At 40.2% G+C, this 27,322-nt stretch overlaps 1 protein-coding gene across 1 annotated transcript; it reads left to right on the top strand.

The window, feature by feature from the left end:
• Positions 1 to 379: 379 nt before the first annotated feature.
• On the top strand, positions 380 to 27,292 carry LOC148908134 (uncharacterized). Its single transcript, XM_089035786.1, has 9 exons — positions 380 to 429; positions 1,022 to 1,139; positions 1,643 to 1,807; positions 3,727 to 3,799; positions 4,378 to 4,698; positions 11,068 to 11,162; positions 22,619 to 22,702; positions 24,379 to 24,579; positions 26,849 to 27,292. The coding sequence occupies exons 1-9, from the start codon at positions 380 to 382 to the stop codon at positions 27,290 to 27,292; spliced, it is 1,551 nt and encodes a 516-aa protein (XP_088891912.1).
• The last annotated feature ends 30 nt before the right edge of the window (positions 27,293 to 27,322 follow it).

Genomic DNA, 27,322 nt, shown 5'->3' with positions numbered 1-27,322 from the left:
TACTTCTGGCTCATAAGCTTACTCAAAGTTGGATCAATCCAGAGCATATAGTTTCTCTGTGCTAACCATGAGGATTTCGGCTCTGCGTAAGAGATTATAAAAAATACAGGGACTGAAGCAATATTATAGTGTTATCATGTAGTTTTTTTCTTTTTCTTTTTTGACCCTAAATGAAAGTTACCACAGCCAACTAGAAAGCTTAGCTCATTTGGCTGTCGTACACTTACACCTATTATATTGTTAATTATGTTAAAAATTCTAAATATTATCTAACTATATATATTCTTGTAATGCTATTATATAAAATTAAAAAACCAGTGTAAATAAACTGAAATTGAATTGAATTGAGTTGAGCACATTGAGGTGCATATGAAGATTAATGGAGAGACTACATGGTGCTCTCAGTCTAGGATACTGTACACAGATCATGTACATCTCACCCTCTGAGGTCTTAGATTTAAATCATGAACTTGATCATAATTACTGCTCGAGCAGTTATCATCATCTCAGAATCACTGGTTGCTCAATCAATCTCAGAGTGTGAAACTCTATGTAATGTCTTAAATAGAGTTATTTCGGGGAGGGAGGGGGGGGGGGTACTCCCATATATGGATTATACGGGGATGATCCGCTGAACAGGGTAAGGTTTTTCAAGCTTCTTGTCATAAACCGGGATATGCAATTTCACTCAAGTTCCAAGTTCTTCCTGAGTTTCCAGTCATACTCAGGGTTTCTACTTTCATATTGACAGAAACTGGTTATTATGGTCGTCAAAAAAAAAAGATATCATTTGTCATAAACCGGGTCTACAAATTTGAGGGTTTTTTGTCATAAACAGGGTACCCCTTTCAGAATCCCAGCAGAACACCCCTACCCAAATCCTGGTGGAGTACCCCCCGAGATCTCTAGATCCTTGCAACACCCCTAGTACCCCTGTGCATCTATACCTAATTCCATTAATTAAATGAACAATATAGTCTCTAATGTCCAACATTAATTAGGCGAACTCATTTTGTTTCAGATCTCATCATGGTAGTGCAAACCATAGTATGTATTCAAAGAAGACGGCCACTAAAGCAAATCGTGCTACCAAGAAAAAAAGTGAAGCAGAAGCCAAGGCAGCCAAAGAAAGGGAGGAGGTGAGAATACTTCATGGTTTAATCAATTCCCATTTTGTTCACCAGTATACTGTAAGGCTTGTGTGGATAGATGCAGAAATTAAGAACTTAAGTTAACTTCACTCACATCAAAACAATCTATTGTTTAAACGCAAAGGATCATGTTCATCGGAGGGGGTCAAATCAACTCAAATTCACCAAAAATTGTTCTAAAACCCGTATCAATCCACAAAGAGAAGTAGAATAGCCAGCAACCTCTCAGAATATTTTTTAGTACATATTAACACATATTATATCTGAAAACCAGGCCATTTTAGACTAAACTGTTTCGCTAGAAGCAAATTTTGTTGAATTTTCTATTGGATTTGGCGATTCTGTCCCCCACATAAACAAGCAGTGACGTCATATAGTGAATTAGGACATTTGCAAAAAGCTTTCTTAAAAAGATGGTCCTTAAATAGATTTTTTAAAGCTATTTGGACGACCAGTAATTAATGTTTTTATTTATTTATTTGTTTCTAAAGAGACTTGTAAAACTATATGACCTTTGGTTACAAGTGAAGCAGGATGAAAGAGAAGAAAAGAACCAGTATTTCAAAGAACGGTTGAACATACAGCATGGGCTCATTCAAAGGCAAGACCTACTTTCCAAGAAAAGACAATCCAAACTAAACGCCAAACTCCACAAGGTATATATGTAGTGTTACCGCTGTTTGCATTACTACTCGGCCACCCCACACAGGGGAAAAACCGGATTCCTAAATTGGAAATTTGTTGGGAATTTCCTTGAATTCCCAACGAATTCCCAACGAAATCTCATCCAATTCCCAGAGAGAACGAAATTAGAAACGTGGCACTGATTCCCAATGTTAGTTTGTTGGGAATTTTGTTTTTCTATTGGGTATTAGAAGGAAATTCCCAACAATAAATCCCAATGTTTGTGTTCGAATTGGGAATTCAAGGAAATTCCCAACTGTTCCCAATTTAGGAATCCGGTTTTTTTCCCTGTGAGACACAAATTGAGTCGTATAGTTTGCAATAGACTACCGCCAATCATTCATGTTGACGCCATGTATACACGTTTGGATCAGTGAGTTGGCTTTTCTATCAAACTTTCTCAGTCAGATATCACGAAGGAAAGTTCCGAAAGCGATTGCAAAGAGTTTGAATACATCCAAGTAGAATGAGGTGTTTGATTGACGGCAGTCTATTGAAAAACTACACGACGCAATTTGTGTCTGGGGTGGCCTCGTAGTAATGCAAACGGTGGTAATAGCCCTACGAATGCATGTATGACTGTATAGATTGTATTCACTGATGTCGTGTAAGTTGAGTGTTGTGTGTTGTAAATATAGAATCTAATGGCAGTGCATGTGGAGGGAACTTCACGGAAGAGCCTCGTATGAGGAGTAGTGGTGAACGTAAATTTATATTTTTTAAAGTCATCATTAAATTTTCTAGGGGGGGGGGGTGGAGGGGTTAATTGTTAAAGCCTAGCATACAACTGCCTGGTGGATAGTTAGATGGGTTGGATGGAGATAGGAAGGGGAAAGGAGGGATGGATAGATAAATGAATGGCTTTTGGGTCTGGGGTAGGGTATCATTTTTGGACATTTTGTCTGGGATAGGGTATTGTTTTAGTCTGGGATAGGGTCAACGATTTGGTCATTTTTGTCTGGCGAATATGCTACGCTTTCTGCCGGCACAAAAACAATAAAAACGTTAGTAAATATTGATTGCAATCTGTTGAAAACCCGTATTTTCCGTCTTTTAGTCTGGGATAGGGTATACAATTCTTAGTTTTAATCTGGGGTAGGGTATGTAAAATCAAAATTTTAGGTCTGGCATAGGGTCAGGGTTTTGAGGTCCTGGCGGCACCCCCTACCCAAGTTGGGGTGGTAGTATCCCCTCCCCCCTCCCGGGATGAAAAGATACGACTTGTTTAAAGTGTTTATCAAGAAATTTTTTTCCCTTTCAAAATCACTTATATGTGAATGGTGTAGTAGTATGGTTGCAGTATTTTTGTATGTAAAATTTTCTCTTAGGAGATATAAACATTTGAAATATCATTATGCAAATGAAATGACGTAAACTCAAGACTAATTTGTTATACAAAAATGCTGTTGTGGAAAGTACTGCTTTTTATCCATTTGCAAATCTTCCTTATAACTGAAATATATGGCTTTGTACACTTTTAGGTTATTTCACTTCAGAACACTTGTCGTAAATCAAACTGCAAAATGTAACTTATTCTGGAATTTACGTCATCTCATTTGCATATTGATATTTCAAATATTTATATCTTTGAAAGGAGACGACCACATACAAAAATACTGCAACCATACTACTACACTGTTCACATATAAGTGATTTTGAAAGTAATTTTTTTCCCTTGATATATACTTTTAAAGGCTATTGTTTTCTGCTGCTTTCTGGTTGGCTCCACTACCCAAAGCCGGAATGTATTGTTTTCATTCTACAATTTGATTGGTTCTCTTTATCTAAGTGGCCCCGGTTATATAGTAGTCGCCTACTGCAAAGGTGTTACTGGTTAAATAATTATAATTAAAAAGAAGACAGCATTAATTTCTATGCTTTTGATTTTAAGATTAAAGAAGCGAAGAGATTATCAAAGCTTGCTCAGTCCAAGCATTACTCCAACTTTGTCCGAGAAGAACTAGGTATGTATTTCTTTCTGTTCTGTCCTATTTTCTATCTTCTATCATGTGTGATTATGTTTTTATACCTGTGCAAATTGAAAATTTCATATTGCAACCCCAAAAAAATACTCAAACCTGATATTTTACACCCAAAAAAATACATGCATTCAAATTTCGGACCCCCCCCCCCAAAAATACAAGACTTTTAAAAATACCTCAAAACTGATTTATTGAAATCAACAGGCCCTTCTAATGCATGATTTTGCGTAAAACGAAAAACAGCTTAATTGTTATCAGTATGTTCCTTTATGGAACTCACGCCTGGCTGAAAAAAATTTCAAAAATTTCAGAAGCGAGAAGTGTTAAGAAAAGCACGACTTATAGTGGAGTGCTTCTGGACACTTCTCGAGTGTTCTGCCAATCCCCAAGTGCTTCAATAACTCCACACAGCACAGCAAGCAAGTTTTTTATTTCTTTTATAAATACAAAGGGCACACGCATGCTGTGTGCTCTTATAAAGCACACGTTCCCGACCAATCATAATGCGAGTTTAATAACATTTATTTTATAAAGATTCTTATTTATTTTGATCATTTCAGAGAAAGAGAAGCTCTTAAAATCAACCCTGAAGTCCCATTGTCGAGTTATCAGTAGCCATCAACCATTAAGAGTTCCCATCATTATATCAGAATCATCTGATGTCAAATCTCCTTGCTTGGAAACGAAAAGTCCGAGCCATTCAAGTGTCGATGGCACTGTTGCTGAGAGCATTTTATTGTCCGACAATTTCAGTGAATTGATGAATGAATCTGTTGAAGTGCAGCTACAGATGTTGTTGGGAACAGAAGCTCTTGATTTTCTGAAGCCAACGTTTCGAGAGGGGGCAAAGAAAACTCTGGATCCATTGATTGAAAAATATAGTAAGTTAATGGCTGGCTATATCATGTTCTTAGATATTCTTTGTCTTTGTCTTTGTCTTTGTCTTTGTCTTTGTCTTTGTCTTTGTCTTTGTCTTTGTCTTTGTCTTTGTCTTTGTCTTTGTCTTTGTCTTTGTCTTTGTCTTTGTCTTTGTCTTTGTCTTTGTCTTTGTCTTTGTCTTTGTCATAAATGAGTCAAGGCTCGATCCATCAATCCCAAGTTCAATGGTGAGCATCGAAGGCTATGACATCCATAGGTCTGATAGAAACCGCAATGGAGGGGGAGTTTGTTTATACTTGAAAAAGGGCGTAAATGGGAAAAACCGTAGTGACTTAACTGATGATAAAGTAGAGTCCCTGTGTTTTGAAATCATGAAGCCAAATAGCAAGTCTTTTGCCGTTTTAGCCTGTTATAGGCCTCCTAACTATGATACACGCTCATTTTTCAATATATTTGAAAATATGTTAACAAAACTAGATTCTGAGTTTAAGGAAATTTATATCCTAGGGGATTTAAACTGTGATTTATTATCTACTAATATTAATCAGCAAACCCGCTATTTGAATACGACTGCTGAATTGTTTCAACTTACGCAGTTAATCACAGAACCAACTAGAGTCACTGAAAAAAGTAAAACCCTCATTGATGTGATCTTAACGAATAGCCCAGATAGGGTAGTCCGAAGTGGAGTGGTTCACATTGGTATCAGTGACCATAGTCTGGTTTATACAATACGGAAAATAGCAATTCCGACAAACAACAATCACTGTAAGATCTCATTTAGATCGGCTAAAAACTTTGACTCCGACAAGTTTCTTATGGATTTAGCAACACTCCCTTGGGATTGTTTGGATAATAAGGAAAGCCCGGATGACATGTGGGACAGATGGAAAGAGTTATTTCTCTCTGTTCTTGACTCGCACGCTCCGATCAAAACAAAACGAATAAGAAACAAGAAGTCTCCCTGGATGACAACTGATTTGAGGAAAGCTATGTACGATAGAGATAAAATGAAACAAAAAGCTACTCAAACGAATTCGAGGGACGACTGGAGTGATTATAAGTCTATTAGAAATCGCGTCAACAACGAGATAAAAAGAGCCAAGAAGTCATATTATGAAAATCATTTTGCACAAAATTCAAAAAACTCAAAGGAGGTCTGGAAAGCTATTAATGAAGTCCTCTCACGAAGGACTAAATCTGGCTCTTATGTAACATCTATCAAAACAGGTGATACATCGATGTGTGACTCGAAGGAAATAGCTGAGGTATTCAATTGTCATTTTTCTGAAATTGGGACTAAATTAGCTTGTTTAATTCCCGATGGACCGACTGCTTATAATGATTATCTAATTAGAATTGGCTCAACATTCACCTTACGACACACATCAGTTGATGAACTTATGAAAATCATTAATTCTATTGACGTTAAAAAAGCGACAGGTCTTGACGGTATACCATCTCATTTCATCAAGATTGTTTCACCAGTAATAAGTCAATCACTAGTGAAGCTATTCAATCAATCAGTTGATAAAGGGATTTTTCCTAACGGCTTGAAACTTGCGAAAGTTACGCCAATTCATAAAGCTAATGACAAAGATGATTTGAATAATTACCGTCCCATTTCGGTCTTACCTACTATTGCTAAGATTTTCGAGAGAATAGTTTTTAACCAGTTATATGAGTATCTAAACTCAAATAATTTACTTTCTCAAAAGCAGTCGGGATTTAGACCGCTTCATTCGACTACTACTGCACTCCTAGAAGCCACAACGGAGTGGCTTACCAATATGGATGAAGGTAAATTGAACTGTGTCACTTTCCTAGATTTTAAAAAAGCTTTTGACACAGTAAATCACTCCATACTTCTCCACAAATTATACTATTATGGGATTGCAGAAGAGTCGATAAAGTGGTTCAAATCTTACCTCACAGATCGTAGTCAGAGATGCTACATAAACCATACCTTATCTAGCTCTAGAACACTCGATTGCGGCATCCCTCAAGGCTCAATCCTTGGGCCATTATTATTTATTATTTACATAAACGATCTGCCAAATAGTGTCAAATTTTCAAATGCTAGAATGTATGCTGATGACACAAGTCTCACCACTTGTGGCACATCACAAAAGACTCTATTTGACGAGGTGAACGCTGATATTTCCAATATTCATAACTGGTTGAAAGCTAACAAACTTAGCTTAAATTCAGCTAAAACAGAGCACATGTTTATTGCTTCTGACGATAAATTGAAAAAAATTACCTCCGAACCACACATATATTTAAATAGCAAACCAATTACTAGAGTCTCTACAGCAAAAACTCTGGGTGTTGTGATTGACGAACGGGTGTCTTGGGTTGCTCATATTGATTACATTTGTAAAAAAATATCCTCTGGATTGAGTGGCATAAGACGAGTCCGCGATTACATCCCCTTGGAGACAGCTATTACCATATATGAGGCTCTCGTTTTACCTTGGTTTGACTATTGTGACGTGGTATGGGATAATTTACCAGTAACGTCTGCTGAAAGATTGCAAAAAATGCAAAATAGAGCTGCAAGAATAATAACAAAAAGCAGCTACGATGTCAGATCTAGTGATATTTTAACTTCTTTAGGCTGGAAAAGCTTACAAAGAAGAAGAAAGGAGCATAAAGCAATAATGATGTTTAAGACTTTAAATGCACTTGCACCAAAATCTGTAAGGGAACTCTTTTATTTTCAAGAAAATACCTACGATTTTCGTGGTAGAGAGAAGTGCTTAAAGTTACCGAAACCCAGCACTGAGTTTTTAAAAAGAGCTCTCTCTTATGACGGTGCAAAAGTGTGGAACTCGTTACCCCCAAAGTGTCAGACTGTCCAATAATTTAAAATCTTTTAAGAGGAATCTTTCGTCTGTTGGTCCTTAACACTTTAATTACTATAATATTTTTGGGGGGTAGATGAGAATTTATTTCATAAATCTGTCTATATATTCTTAACGTTATTATTAATTTTTTATATATATTACCTATGAACTCGGTTTTCATGAAAACCAATTTGTACATTGATGAAATTTCCCGAGATTAAATAAAAGACATCTCTCTCTCTCTCTCTCTCTCTCTCTCTCTCTCTTTCTCTTTGTCTTTGTCTTTGTATTTATATTTCTATTTATATTTATATTTATATTTATATTTGTATTTGTATTTGTATTTGTATTTATATTTATATTTATATTTATATTTATATTTATATTATATTTATATTTATATTTATATTTATATTTATATTTATATTTGTATTTATATTTTATTATTTTTATATTTTATTTTTATTTGTATTTTATTTATTTGTCTTTGTATTTATATTATTTTTTATTTATTTATATTTATCTTATACTTTATATTTTTTTTTTTTGTCTTTGTTTTGTTTTTGTTTTGTATTTGTATTTGTATTGTTTGTATTTGTCTTTGTCTTTTCTTCTTTTCTTATCTTTGTATTTGTCTTTGTCTTTGTTTTGTTTTTCTTTGTCTTTGTCTTTCTCTTATCTTTATCTTCTCTTTCTTCTTTCTCTTTGTCTTTGTCTTTGTCTTTTCTTTCTCTTTCTCTTCTCTTTTCTCTTCTTCTTTCTCTTTCTCTTTGTCTTTGTCTTTCTCTTTCTCTTTCTCTTTCTCTTTCTCTTTCTCTTTCTCTTTCTCTTTCTCTTTCTCAGAATTTCTTCAGAAATTCGAGCGAAGTTTGGAAAACAATAAATGAAGTCTTATCTCGAAAAAGTAAAGACAAAACTCGTATAACCTCCTTAAAGAGCGGGGAAAACCCTATTTGTGATTTTCAAGAAATCTCTGAGCTTTTTAACGCTCATTTTTCTGAAATAGGGACAAAGCTAGCCGGTACAATCCCGGAAGGACCACTAAGCTTTAACTATTACCTAAATAAAGCAAACTCGACCTTTAAATTACAACACACGACTTCTGATGAATTATCTAAGATCTTAAACTCTATATCAAGTAGTAAGGCAACGGGCTTAGACGGCATATCTGTGCGCTTGATAAAGGAAGGTGCTCCAATTATTATTAATCCCTTAGTTAAGATTTTCAATCAATCTATAGACAGTGGTATTTTTCCAAATGACCTTAAACTCGCCAAGGTAACTCCTATTCATAAAGCAAATGATAGAGATGATTTAAACAATTATCGCCCTATCTCAGTACTTCCTGCCATTGCTAAACTTTTCGAAAGAATTGTCTTCAACCAGTTATATACTTATCTTAGTTCAAATAACCTGCTCTCTGAAAAACAATCAGGTTTTAGACCACAGCACTCAACGACTACTGCTCTGCTGGAACTTACAACTGAATGGCTTACAAATATAGATGAAGGGAAGATTAACTGTATCACCTTCCTTGATTTTACGAAAGCGTTTGATACAGTTAATCACTCTATCCTTCTCCATAAATTAGCTAATTACGGCATTGCAGAAAATTCATTGAAGTGGTTTAAATCCTATTTAACTGAGCGAAGACAGAGATGCAACGTGAATAATACATTATCTACTATAAAACAAACCCTTTGTGGAATTCCCAAAGGGTCAATCCTAGGTCCATTATTATTCATATTGTATATTAATAATTTACCAAATAGTGTACATTTTTCAAGTACAAGAATGTACGCGGACGACACAAGCCTCACGGCTTGTAATACTTCCGTAAAATCTTTATCTGAGCAGATCAATTCTGATATTATTAGCATATCCAACTGGTTGATGGCAAATAGATTAAGCCTTAATTCAACAAAGACTGAATATATGTTTATTGGGTCTGACGACAAATTACGTCAAATAAGTTCCAAACCACATGTTTACCTTGAAGGTAAACAAATCGCACGTGTCCAAACAGCCAAAACCCTGGGGGTTGTATTCGACCAACGCCTGTCCTGGGCTGACCATGTCGATCATATATGTAAAAAAGTTTCATCAGGCCTGGCTGGCCTTAGACAGGTTCGTGATTACGTCCCCCAGGAGACGGCGATTGCAATATATAATTCGCTGATAACTCCTTGGTTTGACTACTGCGATGTGGTTTGGGACAATTTACCAAAAACATCAGCTGACAGACTCCAAAAAATGCAAAATCGCGCAGGCCGAATTATAACTAAGAGTAATTATGAAACTAGGTCGCTCGACATTTTAATGTCTCTAGGATGGGAAAATCTTCAAAACAGGCGGAAGAAACATAAAGCCACAATAATGTACAAGACTTTGAATGCTCTTGCACCTCAAAGTTTAAGAGACCGCTTTGAGTATCAAACTACAAAATATAATTTGCGGAAGGGAGAAAAGTGTTTAAAATTATCGAAACCAAACACTGAGTACCTCAAACGTGCGTTCTCCTATGAAGGTGCAAAAGCATGGAACTCTTTGCCTTCAGATATTAAGTCAGCTAGAAGTATAAGGGAATTTAAAAGAAAGCTTTCTTCTGTTAGACTCTCATAAACTTTTTTAGCTGTCTAAATTGTATTCTTATTTAACTCGACATTCTTGTAAAGCAATTTTTATATTGATAGAATTTTTTCTTTGTCTTTTTCTTTGTCTTTGTCTTTGTCTTTGTCTTTGTCTTTGTCTTTGTCTTTGTCTTTGTCTTTGTCTTTGTCTTTGTCTTTGTCTTTGTCTTTGTCTTTGTCTTTGTCTTTGTCTTTGTCTTTGTCTTTGTCTTTGTCTTTGTCTTTGTCTTTGTCTTTGTCTTTGTCTTTGTCTTTGTCTTTGTCTTTGTCTTTGATTGTCTTTGTATGTTTCGTAATGTGAAGTGAATAGGGATTTAGAGAGGATATCGATGGGTGTAGAGGGGGTGAGGTAGGTGAGAGGAAGGAGGGAGGGAAGGATGAAGATGAAAGGAGGGAAGGGAGGAGCATTGGGGTCTGAGAGGAGGGGATGGAGGATGGAGAGCAGATAAGCGGAGAGGAGGAGAGGTAGATCATAGTAATAGGGAGGAGGGAGGAGGGCGAAGCGCTCTTCGTTTCTTCTTCTTCTTCTTCTTCTTTCTTTTCTTTTCTTTTCTTTTTCTTTTCGATTCTTTTCCGTCCTTCTTTCTTTCCTTTTTTCCTTTCACTTCATATTTTCCTTATTATTTGTTTTCATTTTGTCGTCTTTGCTTTTTCTGTATATCTTTTTTATTCTTTTTAAACTGATAAAGTACCTTTTAACAATTTTCGTCCACACGAATGTCTTGTCGTAATGTTACGTTTACAAGTGTCGTATTAACTTGATACGTGTTGACTGAAGGCCAATCCACAATCAAATAAATCCTTTATCAAAAATATCTGGATACGTGTGGACGAGGCCTGATAAATCCCTTTAATGTTCACATAAGCTTTTCTTTGTGTAAAACAAAAACAGGAGGGATCGGTGCCCACCAGCTGTGGAGCATATTGAGAGGAAAATCACGAAAGAAGCTTGAAAAAGAAGATGGGAAAATTCCTCAATCAATTAAGGTAATCAAAGGAACATTCTACAAGCTGAGGCTATTTTCTTTCCCTCCCTTTTCTCTCCCTCGTGCAGCAGGCTGGTCTGGGAGGGGGGAAACCGCTTTTCTCCCGAAACCTAAAGCTAGAACGGAGAGCAGAAATAAGCCTCTGCACTCTTGGTGTTAGAAGAATTGAAATAGCTTTACAACCTATTCTTGGGGTGCAACCACATGATTCCAAATTCCTTGAAATCTTGACATATAATTAACAATGAAACAGTAATATATTCCCACTGAGAGCTCCCACACACAATGCATGGAGTGATCACTAAGTTATGGGAAGATGACCTCCGAGGCGGAAGCGAGAAGGTAGCTTGCCGCGGCAAGTTGGGTCTGTGGGACGTCAAGCTAGTCTTACACTTTAATAAGCCTGAAGCGAGATGACGTCTTATCCCCGTTTCTAGACCATAATCCTTTTCACACTGCTTTTGTTCTTTAATTATGACTATTGTTCCTGTATTCTCTAAGGAATCAAAAATTTTAATATGAAAGAATTTCAAAAACTATTATGGTATAGAGTCGGGGGTAAAACGTCATCTCGCTTCAGGCCTATTCTAAACTGGTTTAAAGAGGTTTCTTGCGTACGGCAGGCTATTTATACTTGTCCCAGGCATGTGGGAGTGTAAGATGTAATCCCCTGGAACGCATAATGCACAACTTTCGATAAATATATAAAACGCGTGACAGTTGAGGCCCGGGGGGGGGGGGGGGTTACTCCCATATATGGACTGTACGGGGATGATCCGCTGAACAGGGTATGGTTTTTCGAGCTTCTTGTCATAAACAGGGTATGCAATTTCCCTCAAGTTCCAAGTTCTTCCTGAGTTTCCTGTCATATTCAGGGTTTCTACTTTCGCATTGGCCGAAACTGGTTATTATGGTCGTAAAAAAAACGATACACGAGATGACATGATAATTGAAACAGGAACTCAGTGCAATTAATTATATCTTTTGTCATGAACAGGGTCTACAAATTTGAACTTTTTTGTCATAAAGAGGGTACCCCTTTTAGAATCCTAGCGGAACACCCCTACCCAAATTCTGGTGGAGTACCCCCCCCCCCCCCCCCCCCCCCCACCGGGAGTTGAGGCTTCGTGCGTAGAGCTTCCAATGAGAATATGGAAAACGAGTGAATAAAAAATATATCAGGCTCTTAACATGTAGGGTCGATAAAATTGACAAAATTTACGATTTCCAGTTTACCGTGAAGTGTTATCGTATCATCGATATGGTTTTTATTCACGGCTTTATCACACGGATATCAACCCTAAATGTGTTATAAATAGAGGATATAGTTACATGGGCGCGCGGAGATACGAAATTTATCTTCGTTTGTTAAAAAGATTTGAGTGCTGAAGAGAATTTCAACACGAGAAGATCAATTTCGTATCTCCAAGCGCCCATCTAATATTCTGTTTATTACATAATTATCCATAAAATCAACTAAATAAGCTTTTTGTTATTATAAAAAGTTTTTATTTATAAACTAATAGCTTAAATACACATGGAAACGATATTTTCACATGTGGAAATAACATGTTGTTTTCAGATGTGAAAATATCAGTTTTTCGAAAAGGACAAATATAGGTATTTTATGGATAATTATATGATAAAGTGCATTTTGAGCTAACCCCCCTTTCAAAATAGTTGTATATGAAACCACGAAATTTTAGGTTTTGGAATCCGAGCAGCAATAAGGGGGACTCGCGGTCACCATTCGGAATTGTCCGGGAATTGCCCGTGTTTACGCACTAGCGTCCCCCGCGGGAATTACCCGTGTCCCGTTATATGTTGCGCGAAGATTTCCTTACTGCTGCTATGTTTGCGAAGGTTAAAATATTTGTGTCGCAAACGGAGGATAAAATATTCCTTAGGTATAGATGGACACCATCAAAAGCATTAGTAACAAGACTGTGCGCCGACTGCGAACTCAGGTGCTGGACCGCTTAGACGCCGACTTTGCCTTCACAACGTTTATGGAGGGAGATACAGATGAGACGATGAGCGAGGAAAGAGCAGAAAGGATAATTGACTTAATGCCCGGAGGTAATTACCGCCTGGAGTTGACGTTTATAAAGTATTTAGACGGCGAGTGGATAATAGAAAAGGGCAGGAATCCAATACGGGCGTCTGGCAAGAAGGACCTGTTCGTTTTAAACAAGGACACACGTCATGGGGCGCTGGTGGGCATCGACATGTTGTTCTACGAAGTTGCTTACCCGGTCACCGTGGTTATTTACGGTGCGTATGAAATTAAGAACCCGGACGTTAAGAAGCTCAAACCAATGCCCCACAAAGGATCCTTCGGGGAATACCTTGCCACAATGAAGGCAGGTGTATTTTTTCTCCTCACGAATTGCGGGGGTTTCAGGGATTATGCAGTCGCTTGGTAGTTCGCATGTAATACAGTCCATATATTGAAAGGGCGATTAGGAATCCTCCAAAGAATGCGGCTGCGTAGGCTAGCATATACCTTTAAAAGGGGTCCTTATTTTTATTGTTGTATTGTTGATCCCTAACAAACAACAAGAAAAATAATATCAGGATTTGAGACTCTTTGCACAAACCCTGCTTTACTATTAAAGGCCCCAAGAAATGCTATTGCGTATCATATATTTCAGAGAGTGTCTCAGAATGTTGACGTTTAGGTTAAATCTTTGTTAAGGATGCCTGGAAACTATTTCAAAGAGTGTCTCAGAATGTTGACAATAAGGTTAAATCTTTGTTAAGACACCCCGGAAACTATTTCAAAAGTGTCTCAGAATGTTGACAATAAGGTTAAATCTTTGTTAAGACAGTTGAAGATATGTTCCTCTTCTCTAACACAACCACAACGATCGCACTCCTGCCTCCAATACTCCCTTTTAGTCCACGGAACGCCTTGGGCGCGTTCAAAAGAGGGGAAAGTACGGACTATCTTCTTATGGTAATCTATGCGATTCCTTAAGTAATCCTCTTTATGCGGGCAGCGACACATCAAATCCGCACATTGGTAGCAATCCACGCCTTCCAAGTCGTAAGCGCGGGAGAGAAACCTATAATTCACTTCATGCGTTCTCCGGTGCGTCTGTAAACGTTGACGACTACTAAGTATCTTATTACAGAAACTACACTGTCTGGTTCGATTACAGACGCCCCTTTTCAGATGCTGCTGCATTTCGAAGGGGTTGTGGAATTCCTTATTACAGTCCTTACAAAGCCCACAAATGCGTTTATCCTGATGTTGTTGCATCTTTTGAACGCTGCTGAATTCCTTACCACAATCCTTACAAGCGCGGCTAAGGGGTTTCTTTGTACGAACGCCGCGACGAACGTGGTATTGCAGTCTTTGTTTGGTGCTGAACACCTTTTTACACATCAAACAGTCCATATATACTTAACAGTATCTTAGCCTCCATTTAACATCCTTAACAAAGATTTAACCTAAACATCAACATTCTGAGACACTTTTTAAATAGTTTCCACATATACTTAACAAAGATTAACCTAAACGTCAACATTCTGAGACACTTTTTGGAATAGTTTATGGGCGACTTAACAAAGATTTAACTTTATTGTAAACATTCTAAGACACTTTTTAAATAGTTTCCAGGCATCCTTAACAAAGATTTAACCTTATTGTAAACATTCTAAGACACTTTTTAAATAGTTTCCAGGCATCCTTAACAAAGATTTAACCTTATTGTAAACATTCTAAGACACTTTTTAAATAGTTTCCAGGCATCCTTAACAAAGATTTAACCTAAACGTCAACATTCTGAGACACTCTTTGAAATAGTTTCCAGGCATCCTTAACAAAGATTTAACCTTATTGTCAACATTCTACAGGGGATATCGCATGAAGTCCTTAACGGACTCTTTTGCCCAGCCGGCCATTGTTATCAGCGCACCAAACCTTTCCGCGCGCTTCAGACCACACATTTCATCGTACAACTCCTGCACGCGCTCTTTCAGGCGGTCTATCTCCTCCCTTTGCATTTCTATGGTGTCTCTTTTATCTTTTGCGTCGGCGACAATCCTTCTTACTGCTTCCACTGGCTCCATATATATCAGGGAACAAGTTCCCTTCGAGAGAAGGGATATAAATGAACCCAGATCACATGCCTTGTAACGCTCTGATAGTAGGACCCACCGGCTGCGGAAAGACCCAGTTCGTGGTAGAGCAGCTATTAGGACCCTTTAGATACCGTTTCGACTACATCGTGCTGCTTTGCCCCACCTACGTGAATAACCGCACCTGGACGGGCATAGGAGTGAAAGATGACGACTTCTTTGTGGACATACTGGATCCTAACGAGTTATCCAGCCATCTTAAGTTCTGGCACAAACAATTCCCTAAAGATACGCAAACCTTGCTCATACTGGATGACATCGCCTGCGGGGACGACGTAAAAAGACGCACCTCCGAATTAGTGAAGCTCGCCTTTAGCGGCAGACACGACAATATCAGCGTTTGGTTGCTCTCGCAGCAGCTTACCAGCGTCTCTAAGCCTTTTAGGGAAAACATAGGTTCACTTGTCGTATTTTATACGCCGAGCAAGTCTGACCTGGAAACCATCTTAAGCGACTACGGCGGTGAGATATCCAAGGAACAGTTGCATGAATACATGCGGCACCTAAAAACGCACCAACATTCCAAGATGATCTTCTCTTTGAGGTTTCCCTACACGGTTGGAATCTATGATTCCTAATGTATATGGACATTGAGCAGCTCTTAGATGAAGTCCCCGCGCAGTTAGACGAAAGTAACCTTAAGGAACAACTTAACATCCTTGTGTCTTCTGGGAAGTGTAAAGAAATGGTAGACAAGGAACTTACCCATGAGCAGGTTAATAAGTTGTCAGAAGATGAAGTCAAGAAGTTCCATAAGAGGTACGAGGCTGCCCTTGCAAGTAAGACCACGGACGCCGTAGCAGACTCCGCTATCCGACTTGCAACTAAATTGCTTGGACTTGCGCTGCCCATAGACGACGTGGAGCAACTGCGGAAGGACATTAGCGAGGACTATGTTATCGCGCAAGAACTTAAGATAACCTGCGGGTGGTTGTCTTTGAAGTGCGGTAAGTTAATGGCAGTCGCCTCTGCGGCACTTCACGTAGCTCAGCACGTCGACTTGAAGGAGGTACTGGTGTCTTGGAAGGACTTCAAGAAGGACAGGGACGTTGAAAAGGTCTTCCAGGCGGCACTTGCTGAGGTACCTGATCAAGTCGCCTCAAGTACTTAGTTAAGTCATCCCTAAGTACTTAGTCAGGTCATTCGTAAGTACTTAGTCAAGTCACCGTAAGTACTTAGTCAAGTCATTCGTAAGTACTTAGTCAGGTCATTATTAAGTCGTTCTCAAGTCGTAACCAAGTTACTTGTCAAGTCCTTCAAGTCCCTTAATATAAGATGAGTGGCACCGAAGAACAACTAGAAAAGGCTCCCGTAGAAGATACCAAGATTACCAAGGCTAAATCTCCAGGCAGAGTTGCCGCGGGGAAGAAGCTCGCGGAGATGAATAAAAAGAACAAAGCCAAAAAAGAAGAAAAGGTGGAGGAAAAAGAAGAGGAATCCTTCATTAATCCTGGGTACGCCATTGGTGCATTAGGAGTTGCTATAGCAGCAGGCAGCCTTTACTTACAATGGCGGGCTACGAAGCCAAAAGTAGAACCACCAACATATCACGCGCCCGTGCACGCACCTGTGGAACCGGCTGTTAGAAAAAGTAAGATCCCTGAAATGGAATAATAACCTTCTCGCTTTGTAATATAATGTCGACCGCGTTGTTAAAAACTGTTGAAGAAGCAGCTATTATTACTTCCATTGTTGCGGGTATTGGTTGGGTAGGTAAGAAAGTGCTCAAAGAAGACTTTACTGAAGACCCAAGCAAGAGCTTCGCTAATTTTGCTAAAATGACCGCTGCCGTAGGCGGGGCTTTCATGGTAAAGGATTACCTACGGAAGGAAAAGTACCTGCCTAACATATAAATGGCTAGCGTGGTCGTAGGTGGAGTTATTGCAGCTTTAGCATTCACTGGAGCTAATTATGGTGGTCAGTATTTGGATAGATTAGTTAGAGGTGATCGCAGCGGAGATTTAGCCGCCGAAAGGAAGAGACACGACTTAGCGCTGGAGAAATATCAGCGAGACGTGGCAGCTTGGAATGAAAAAAGACAAGCTTACAGGGATTGGTTGGACAAGAACTACCAAGACAAGATGCAGGCGGATAAGAACTTCGAAAACACAGACTACGCCTTCAAACTTTATGCGCAAGCACACCCCGCGGCATTAACGGGGTTGAAAAGGCCTCAGTTCAAGAATTACTACCAGCCTTCTAAGAAACAAAAAGACAATGAGCTGGTATTTGTAGGAGTTGCAGGGCTGGCAGGAGGCGCGGCTTTGGCGTATCTAATATAATGATCGTCTTTTTGGAAAGCGACAAGAATGACTTTACCACTTACTTGAATCCTCCCATCAAAGCCCATAAGGTTCGGCTCATAAGTTGCTCTTTGTACAATTCTTGGCATAACCTGATTAGGGGCATAGTCACTGAGCATACAGGAGGATCTAACTATCAAGCCGTATTGCTGCCCGATGGACATTACACACCAATCACACTGGCCAAGGAATTAGCAAAACACGGTTATACTCTCACCACGGGGTTGCCGCACGAAATGACCCTCAAACACAATATGCCAAACTATTCAATGACTTTTGGAAAGTCTGACCCATTGGGATCTTTATTATGTGCCTCAGGCAAGACGATTACCAACACAGCCATACCTGTGAAATGGAAAGTCGCATCCTCTTACGAAGTCTATTGCGATTTAGTCCATAGTTACAACAATGGAGAAAAGTCTTCTCTTATGTCCAAGTTTCTGCCCAAAGGTAATCCATTTGACTCAGAAGAATACACTCCCATTTCTTTAAGCTATGACTTGTCTAATTTGGTAGAAAGCATAAACATCGCCATTAAAGTGGACGGAAAGACGGTGGACTTCAACGGACGCAAGATCAATCTTGTTTTGGAATTCATATAATGGGCCGCGTAGAGGACAAACTCAAAAGGATTTACTATGGGCCTGAAGGCTATTGGAAAGGAGCGTCGGCTATCAAGAAACTCGCGACCGCGGCCAGGGTATCAGAAGAAACGGCTAAGAACTTGTTGAAAAAACAAACCCTCTGGCAGGTTTATCTTCCCGTGCCCAAGTACATTCCCAGGCCCAGCTTCACCGTAAATGCCCCTAATGAAGTTCATCAGGCGGATTTGCTTTTCTTACCGCACGACAAGGTGCGAAGAAAGACCTATAGATACGCTTTGACCGTAGTCGATATCGCAAGCAGATATAAGGACGCCGAACCCATAACCAGCAAGGATTCTGGAGAAGTCGCAGAAGCCCTAGGTAGGATTTATAAGAGCGTCTTGAAATGGCCTAAGCTGCTGCAAGTGGATGCGGGGACAGAGTTCATGGGCGTGGTTACTAAGACCCTGAAAGACCACAGCACTAAAATTAGGAGAGCTGAAGCTGAGTACCACAGGGGTCAGAGCATTGTCGAAAAATTCAATAAGACCCTGGCCGAGCGTCTCTTTGGGTACCAGTATTGGAAAGAGCTGGAAGATCCCTCCAAACGCAACAGGGAATGGACTCAGAGGCTCCCCCAGGTCGTCGCGGCTTTAAACAACGAGGCGGCCAGGGCTACGGGAATGAAACCCAAGGATGCAATAAAAAAGAAACACGTGGAACACAAGTCCTACTTCAGAAGTTCAAGGGCGGTCGGACTAAAGGAAAAAAAGCTCCCCCGCAACATAGTGGTCAGATACCTCTATCAGCCGGGGGAACTCGAAGGTGGCAGTAAGAGAGCCACGGATCCTAACTGGTCCCTGGAAACGTATGAGATTTCGAAGTCCGTCACCAAGGAAGGGCAGCCCGCGTTGTATTACCTAGATGGCCCAAGTCGTGGTTTTGTCAAGGAAGAACTGCTCATAGTCCCCAAAGACTCAGAGTAGTGCTGCTCCACGCGCCCGATTACACTCTAGGCATGTCAGTCTTACGTTGCCTCTGCAATGCCCGCGTTTATTATTTATGCGATCCACGGAGAACTGTTGATCGTCATTCGGATCAAACCTCCATAGTATAGGTATGTTACATTTGGCACACCGTGCCCTCTTTCTTATAGACGTCGTCCACGCATAGGTCGAACGTCATATTTTTTTCTTCGTCGTGTCTTTTGTAGCGAAGGAGTTTCTTAGCAATGTTTTCTTTGGCTACGTCTTCTGGGGTGCGGTCGTAACGCAGTTGCGGCCCCCAGGCTCTTTTTAACTGTTTGGCATATTCTACGCGACTTACGGCGGTGTAGATAAGGTTGCTCCAACATAGCCGCTGATCTATGATCCATAAGGTTTCTTTTATGGTAAGCCCCTGCGCACTATGGACTGTCATGCAATAGCCCAAGCGCCAGTCTGGGTGGGAGGTTATTTTTTCCACCTTTTCTATGGGCACCCAGGCTTTATCGTGCGTTACTGCGTTCTGCAGTTGGATGTCAGTACCAGGTACCCAGACGTCTCTTTTTTGCATGCGGGTGTCGTGGGGTTTATAACAAACAGGTACGGGATGCGTAGGGAAGCGCTCTCGGTGTATATTTAGCAAATCCTTTTGTATGCGAGACTGTGCTGCGCGTTTGCTGCTCAGCACCAGATCCTTTGGATGCCATGTGTAAAGGAAATCCTCGTATTTCTTCGCTCGTACGCGTTTGCGCAGTGTTTTGCATTGGTCGGCGTCACTAAGGCCCCTTAATTCCGCTTTCAGGTTTCTTACTTGATCCTTACTGCGGTAGTCGGTGTTAATTTCCTCCGCATGGTCTACGAAATCTTTCAGCCATTCGTGGGGCATCTCTCCGGCTATTGGAGGAGGCTGGCAGGAATCTCCGGCGAATATTACTTGACACTTTCCACGGAGGAATTCTATGAATTCTTTGAGGCTTTCAGAAGGTACGGTGCAAATCTCATCCCAAAGTATCACCGGAGGTATGTCGTGGATGGCTTCAGGTACCCACTTTTGGCCATTCCAACGGAAGAAGCTGTGGTACGTTTGAGCGTCGTGGCCCATTTCGCAGAGTTCTCTTTCCAAACGGTGCGTTGGCGTTAGCACCTTTATCTTAGGAAAGAGTTCTAACACACGCGTCGTCTTACCGCTGCCTCCCGTACCGTAAAGGTAAGAGAAGCGTTGGTAGGAAATAGGGTCGGCAACTGAGGGCAGTGGCTCTTCCGTCGGCGTTACGGTGCCCCGGGTGTGCTCGCCGTGATATTCTACGCGTTCTCTCCAAGCTTTTATTTCTTCATCTTTGACACGCCATTGACCACTTTCCGCCAACTCATCTTCGGTGTAGAATTCCTTCATCTTTTCTAACATTTCGGGCTTTACGTACAAGGAATCCGTAGCTACGCGCGGGATGTCCTCTTTGTCAAACCGTAGGAGCATCGCAAGTAGGTTAATATGCGCATATGCTAACATACTCGCACGCAGATGATAATACTGCGGTCGATGGTCTTGGTAGTAACACAAAGCATTCCATTTGTGTAGTTTATCATCTACAAGGTAGTCCCACTTTTCCACGGATACCATTGTTCCTTCATCATGTGCGCGCTTTATAAGGAAGCTTAGTTCGCCTTCGTCCGTTATTAGGCGCCTTTGCATGTGTTTCTCTCCTTCTTTGGCGCCCTGCGTGAATTTACCTATGACCACGCGCGCTGTGGGGTTATGCTCCGGGAGCCATTGTGTAAAGGCGCTGTGACAAAGTATGGCTTCCTGCGCTGTGTATTTTAAAAGCTTGCGCTCTTCAAAGAACTTCAATAGTGGTATGGGTATCCATTCTTTCTCCTGCAGGTGCTTCCCATACCACGCATAGATTATGGGGTGCAGACCCGCTGCTAATTTCCAGCTGGTTAACCGTACGAACCCCGTTGCTGGGGCGTCGTAGTGACCATCCAACGCAACACGAAAGAACTGTGAATCTGGATGTCCGTAACGGTCGTAATATTCCTTACAATCTCCTAGGCCTTTAAAGCTTGCAGGGTAACAGTGTTTCATATCCAAAGACACGTATTGGTCTTCGTCGTATTCCATGTTCCACAGACCACCGTGGCCGTGTTCTACACAGGCTTTGGCTATGTCTCCGAACTCTTTTGGGGTAGGTTTCCATCCATTTCTTTTCTTTGCGGCTAAGAAGTCCAAGCTGCGACTGCTAAGGACCTCGTCAGAGAAGTCTTCCCCTAAGGTCTCACAGGCGCTTTGAATGCGCTGTTGTTCAATTTCGGGTCGATACAAAGTGCCGTCTTGCGTCATAAACTGACTTCCTTCTGAATCCATCAACCAAATGGAATTCTCATGGATTAACTCTGCCAATGGAGAATTCTTATAGACCTTCGTTTCCTTCTTTCTTGGGAACCTTAACTCCCTCCACGCATGTGCGTTATGCTGGTAAATTACGATAGGCGCACCCCGGCCCCCATACTTGTGCGTCCCGGAGTAAATGAAGCCGTCGGTGATGTTTTTCACGTGTATGCGCCTTTCTAAAGCAACCTCTAACTTCTTGATGTTTTCAATGGTGGCTCCTGCCCTACGAGTAGCATGCTCCCATTTCCTGATGGCTTCTCTTCTCTTCAACGTAAGCTTACCTCCCCTAGAGGAATCCTCGAAGAACTCTCTAACTAACTTACCCACGCAGTTACCCGGATGCCGCATTGGTTTGAGCTTCTTAACGTCCGGGTTCTTAATTTCATACGCACCGTAAATAACCACGGTGACCGGGTAAGCAACTTCGTAGAACAACATGTCGATGCCCACCAGCGCCCCATGACGTGTGTCCTTGTTTAAAACGAACAGGTCCTTCTTGCCAGACGCCCGTATTGGATTCCTGCCCTTTTCTATTATCCACTCGCCGTCTAAATACTTTATAAACGTCAACTCCAGGCGGTAATTACCTCCGGGCATTAAGTCAATTATCCTTTCTGCTCTTTCCTCGCTCATCGTCTCATCTGTATCTCCCTCCATAAACGTTGTGAAGGCAAAGTCGGCGTCTAAGCGGTCCAGCACCTGAGTTCGCAGTCGGCGCACAGTCTTGTTACTAATGCTTTTGATGGTGTCCATCTATATCTAAGGAATATTTTATCCTCCGTTTGCGACACAAATATTTTAACCTTCGCAAACATAGCAGCAGTAAGGAAATCTTCGCGCAACATATAACGGGACACGGGTAATTCCCGCGGGGGACGCTAGTGCGTAAACACGGGCAATTCCCGGACGATTCCAAATGGTGACCGCGAGTCCCCCTTACTGCTGCTATCCGGAATCCAGCGCCTAGAATCCGGAATCCACCATAAGTCCGGATTCCCTTACATGGGGCGAATGAAATTAACGTTTGTTTCTCTACTATGTACGTTTGACAGAACGCATACCGATCATTCCTTAGAGAATGCTTACATGCTGATGTACCTGTGGTTGAGCGGAGCTTTTGCAAGAATGGTGATCAGGTAACGAAAACATACCTACAAATATTACAATTATTTTTACGAAACTTCGGCCGCTCTGATTCCAAATTTCTTTCGCAAATTCCCAAGTTGGTACGAACTTGTAAACTTAAGAGTGTGAACCTTCTTCAATGAACTGTGTCTTTTACTCCGACGAAGGACTAGCGTCCGAAACGTCAGTTTTTTTCATCTTTTCACGCTGTAAATGTTACCCTTTTATCGTTACTGTTTCATTAGAAACACCGACGCAGCTCACACTAGTTTTTAACTAGTTATCTCTTCTTTGAACCGTGTCTTGTTTAAGTGAAGAACTCAAATGCATCTTTACTGCGATTTTTATAAAAATGCGAACTCTGTGTCTACGAGCTGCACGCTGAAGTTTGTTTTTTTCAAATTGAAGTAAAACAAATACTTTTCGAAAATTGTATTCCATATATTTACGATAGCTAAATTATAGTTAATGGAATAATTGTAATGGATGGTTTGATCACAATGACTTGATTAATTTTGATCTTACTTTGGAAACTAAGAATCCATGGCAACACATTTTGGCAGCTGTCACTCAAGCTTTGTAACAAACTCTGTCAACATAAAGGCCGGTTTAGACGGTACGATTTTCGCCTACAACTATCGTATACAACACGCTCGCGCCATCCTACAACTCGAGTCGAAGCGTGTAAATCAAGCCTACAACTCGCCTACGACAGACGCGAACGTATTGCATACGATAGTTGTAGGCGAAACTCGTACCGTCTAAACCGGCCTTAATAGAAATATAAAGAGAATCTAGATCTAGATATTAAATATTAACATATAAATGATGATAGAAAGCAAGTTTGAACTATTCACATACGCCTCTTAATATGTAGTTATTATGATCCAAAGTATGAGCTTAAGGTGCTGACACACATTGCAACAAAATCACGCAACATCGCTTGTGTCAGCCTGCCAAGATATTAAGATTAAGGTTAGGATAAGACACACGGTGCTACATTGCATGCAACATTGCACGCAACAGAATTGTTGCAGCGTGTGTCTACCCAAAACTTGTTGCACGCAACGTTGCATGCAACAAATCTGAAGTTGAATGGTGCTCTACTCTTCCAACATTGCGTGCAACAAATTTCATCGTGTGAACATGGCTGCAACATTACCTGCAACATTTTGAAATTTCTAGCCAATCAGCTTGCACCATATTTATAACTGCTGACCAAATATTTTAACATAGCAGGCTGACACATGCGATGTTGTGTGATTTTGTTGCAATGTGTGTCACCCCGATTCAAATTTGTTGCTTGTAATGTTGCACCGTTTGTCAGCGCCTTTTACTCTCATGACATAACTGAAATTCATTGTTTTGTTCTCTTAGTTGAAATGCTCTGGAACCGGTCTATAGTAGCTTTTACTGTAACAAAAATATTCTTCGTTTGCACGTTACCTCATCGCGGCCATGTTGGTGCCAGTTAACAAAAGATTTCTCATTAGCATCCATTGTTAACGCTACCACAATGGCCGCCATGGTATTGTCTTTTAACTCTCTTGGGAATGCTTGCAACCCGTCAATTGGTTCGGCCATTGGTACAAGAAGAAATGGCGTTGCACTGATTTAGAACAACTCCACATTATGAACAAATGACTTTGTGTCAATAATTGAGTGTGGAAAGTTTTTTCTTTTTCAGATCCCAGAGTCAAAGATAAGCGAGAGTCATTTAATCAAAGATATTAACTTTTCACGTCATCGTCTGGACCTCATGTTTCGTGTTGCCCACATGAATAAAGATAAGACGCGCCTGTTGTTCAACCATATGGAGTCAGCGGATCCAAAGGAAGGAAGTGTGAGACCACCGAGGTACAATCCAGATCAGATCAAAGAACCAAAGGTAAAACTGTTACAACAACACCACCACGACAACTACAAACACCAACAATGCCAGCAACACTACTGCCAATATCAAGAACACTAATACTACCACCACCCGACCACAACCACCACCACAACCACAACCATGGACAATAACAGCACTACCACCACTACCAATTGACCTAATACACTATGACGTCACTGCTTGTTTATGTGGGGGATAGAATCGCCAAATCCAATAGAAAATTCAACAAATTTTGCTCCTAGCGAAACAGTTTAATCTAAAATGGCCTGGTTTTCAGATATAATATGTGTCAATATGTACTAAAAAGTATTCTGAGCGTTTGCTGCCTATTCTACTTCTCTTCATGGATTGATACGGGTTATAGGATTTGCGTTGATTTGACCCCCTCCGACGACCATGATCCTTTGCGTTTAAGCAATAGATTGTTTTGATGTGACATCATAGTGAATTAGGGCAATAGCGACCTTTAGATCCGACGACGAGTACGAGATCGAATACGAGTACAAGTTTTAAATTTGGTCCTGTGCACGTGGTTAACACTAAATCGTAGTCGATTTCCGATTTTTTACAATCTAAAGTTTCAATCTACGTACACGATCACGACTACAAAAAGATAATGCCTCTTTTTAAAAGTTAAACACTCGTACTCGTTCTCGTACTTGTTGTCGGATCTAAAGGTCTCTAATAACAACACTAACCACCAATGACAATAAGAAAACTACCTGCCGCCGCCGCCGCCGCCACCACCACCACCACCGCCGCCGCCACCTCCGCCACCACCACCGCCACCATCATCGCCACCACCACCACCACCGCCGCCACCACCGCCACCGCCACCGCCACCAACGAGAATAAGAAAACTACCACCACTACCAACAACAAAGGCAACAACACTACAACAACCAACAACAACAACAAAATTTCCCTTGAAATACCCCACATTTTTCTATTTCGAACTGCAATAGAGTATTGTAAAAAAATGTTTGCAAATACCGATTAGGAATGTATGTAAGGCATCTGTTGGTTAAAGTGCACCTAACCCGTGATGCAATACTTTCAGTATTGATGCTACATAAAGTAAATAGCTGAATGGTGAAATATTTCTTCATTTGAATGTTGCGTCTTTAAGTTATGAAGGTTTATACTTCCATTACTTTGCTGACTGTGACGTCACCCCAGACTTTTGGGTGTATTTGTTTTAATTTTTAATACCAAATACTAGTCATTATGAGAGATCAAATTTACAATAAACATTGTAGAAACCTTGAGTATAATGATGATGTTTTTTAAAAACTGTTTGTGTGAAATAGTCAAAATTTGTATTTTTAATAAAGCCTGTAGTAATGTCACAGTCAGTTACATATTGGAAGTATAAACCTTCATAACTTAAAGACGTTCCTCTCTATAGCTCTTCCTCTCGCTCTCTCCTCTCTATACCATTTACTAAGACTAAAACCTATGGTCAGCGTGCGTTCTCTTACTGCACCAGTGCTTGACTTTAGAATCCTTTAAATCCGCTTTGAAGACCTACCTTTTCAAACAGGTCTACGACTAGTCTTTGCATAAACATCGTTTATTTGTACTGATTGCTTTTCAATTCGTCATATTGTAAATAGCATATTTAGCAGCTCTTATTATTAATGATTTAATTTATTGTAAATGCATTGAGATTTATTAAATTCTTATTAAACGTTATATTATTATTATCATTGTTATTATTATTATTATTATTATTATTATTATTATTATTATTATTATTATTATTAAGGACGTAACATTCAAATGAAGAAATATTTCACCATTCAACTATTCACATTACGTAGAATCAATACTGAAAGTATTGTATCAGGTGCACTTTAAGCTTTCGTTTTCATGTACTTGTATGCCGTTAAACCCGAATCATGCAGTTCTGGGGCAATAGACCCTTTTCGAATTCCAAATTACCGCTGTGTTTCTTGATTACAGACTCATTTGCACAGGGTTAGCCTCGAGTTTGTGCAGAATATTCATGTGTTCCAGTCAAGGTCCGTCGAGTTTCAAAATGTTTGTATTGTTGAAGTTGTGCATTCTTTACTTTTCTGTTGGTATTTGTGAATATTTAAACACTGATACGAGGCTAACCCTGTGCAAATGAGTCTGTGATCAAGAAACACAGCGGTAATTTGGAATTCGAAAAGGGTCTATTCATTCCATTGAATTCAAATCAGAACTTTCATTGATAGTATTTCTGAGTAACGTTGATATTCTTTCTATTATACACAAGGTGGAGCTGCTCCCTCTTTCTTCTGGTAGAGCAGAATCGCTCGTAGCTGAAGCAAACGATAAAGGTGAGGTGACCACAAGAGAAGAGAGCAAAGACCAACCACTCTTACTTGGTTTGGACAAAATTTCTTTCCTGACTGAGAAGATGGCTGAATGTAAAGGCGAGTTTAGTAAACGTCATAAAGTAGCTGGCTTTGCTAATGATAGTACTACACAAAACGGCAAGGACCCCAAGAAACAATATTCGCTACGAGGGACTTTGTCTGCACCCATGAGCTTTCAAGGACAAAGAAAGATTGATTCATTTAAATCATGGCAGCCATTAAGCGTGGATGCACTGTTTGAATACAAGACGCGTGTGGATCTTGTTGGAACTGAAGACTTTATGCAAGGACAGCCGAGAACATGGAAATTGAAGGAAGCGATTGTACAAGAAACTGGATAGCATTGTCATCATTTTACATGTTTAACCATA

This window comes from Actinia tenebrosa, unplaced genomic scaffold (assembly GCF_029948245.1).
Source record: "Actinia tenebrosa isolate PJP-AT-01 unplaced genomic scaffold, QUT_ActTen_1.0 PGA_scaffold3__52_contigs__length_22856419, whole genome shotgun sequence".
Taxonomy (NCBI): domain Eukaryota; kingdom Metazoa; phylum Cnidaria; class Anthozoa; order Actiniaria; family Actiniidae; genus Actinia; species Actinia tenebrosa.
The sequence above is the reverse complement of the archived record's forward strand: the minus strand, read 5'-3'. Positions and strand labels throughout refer to the sequence as shown.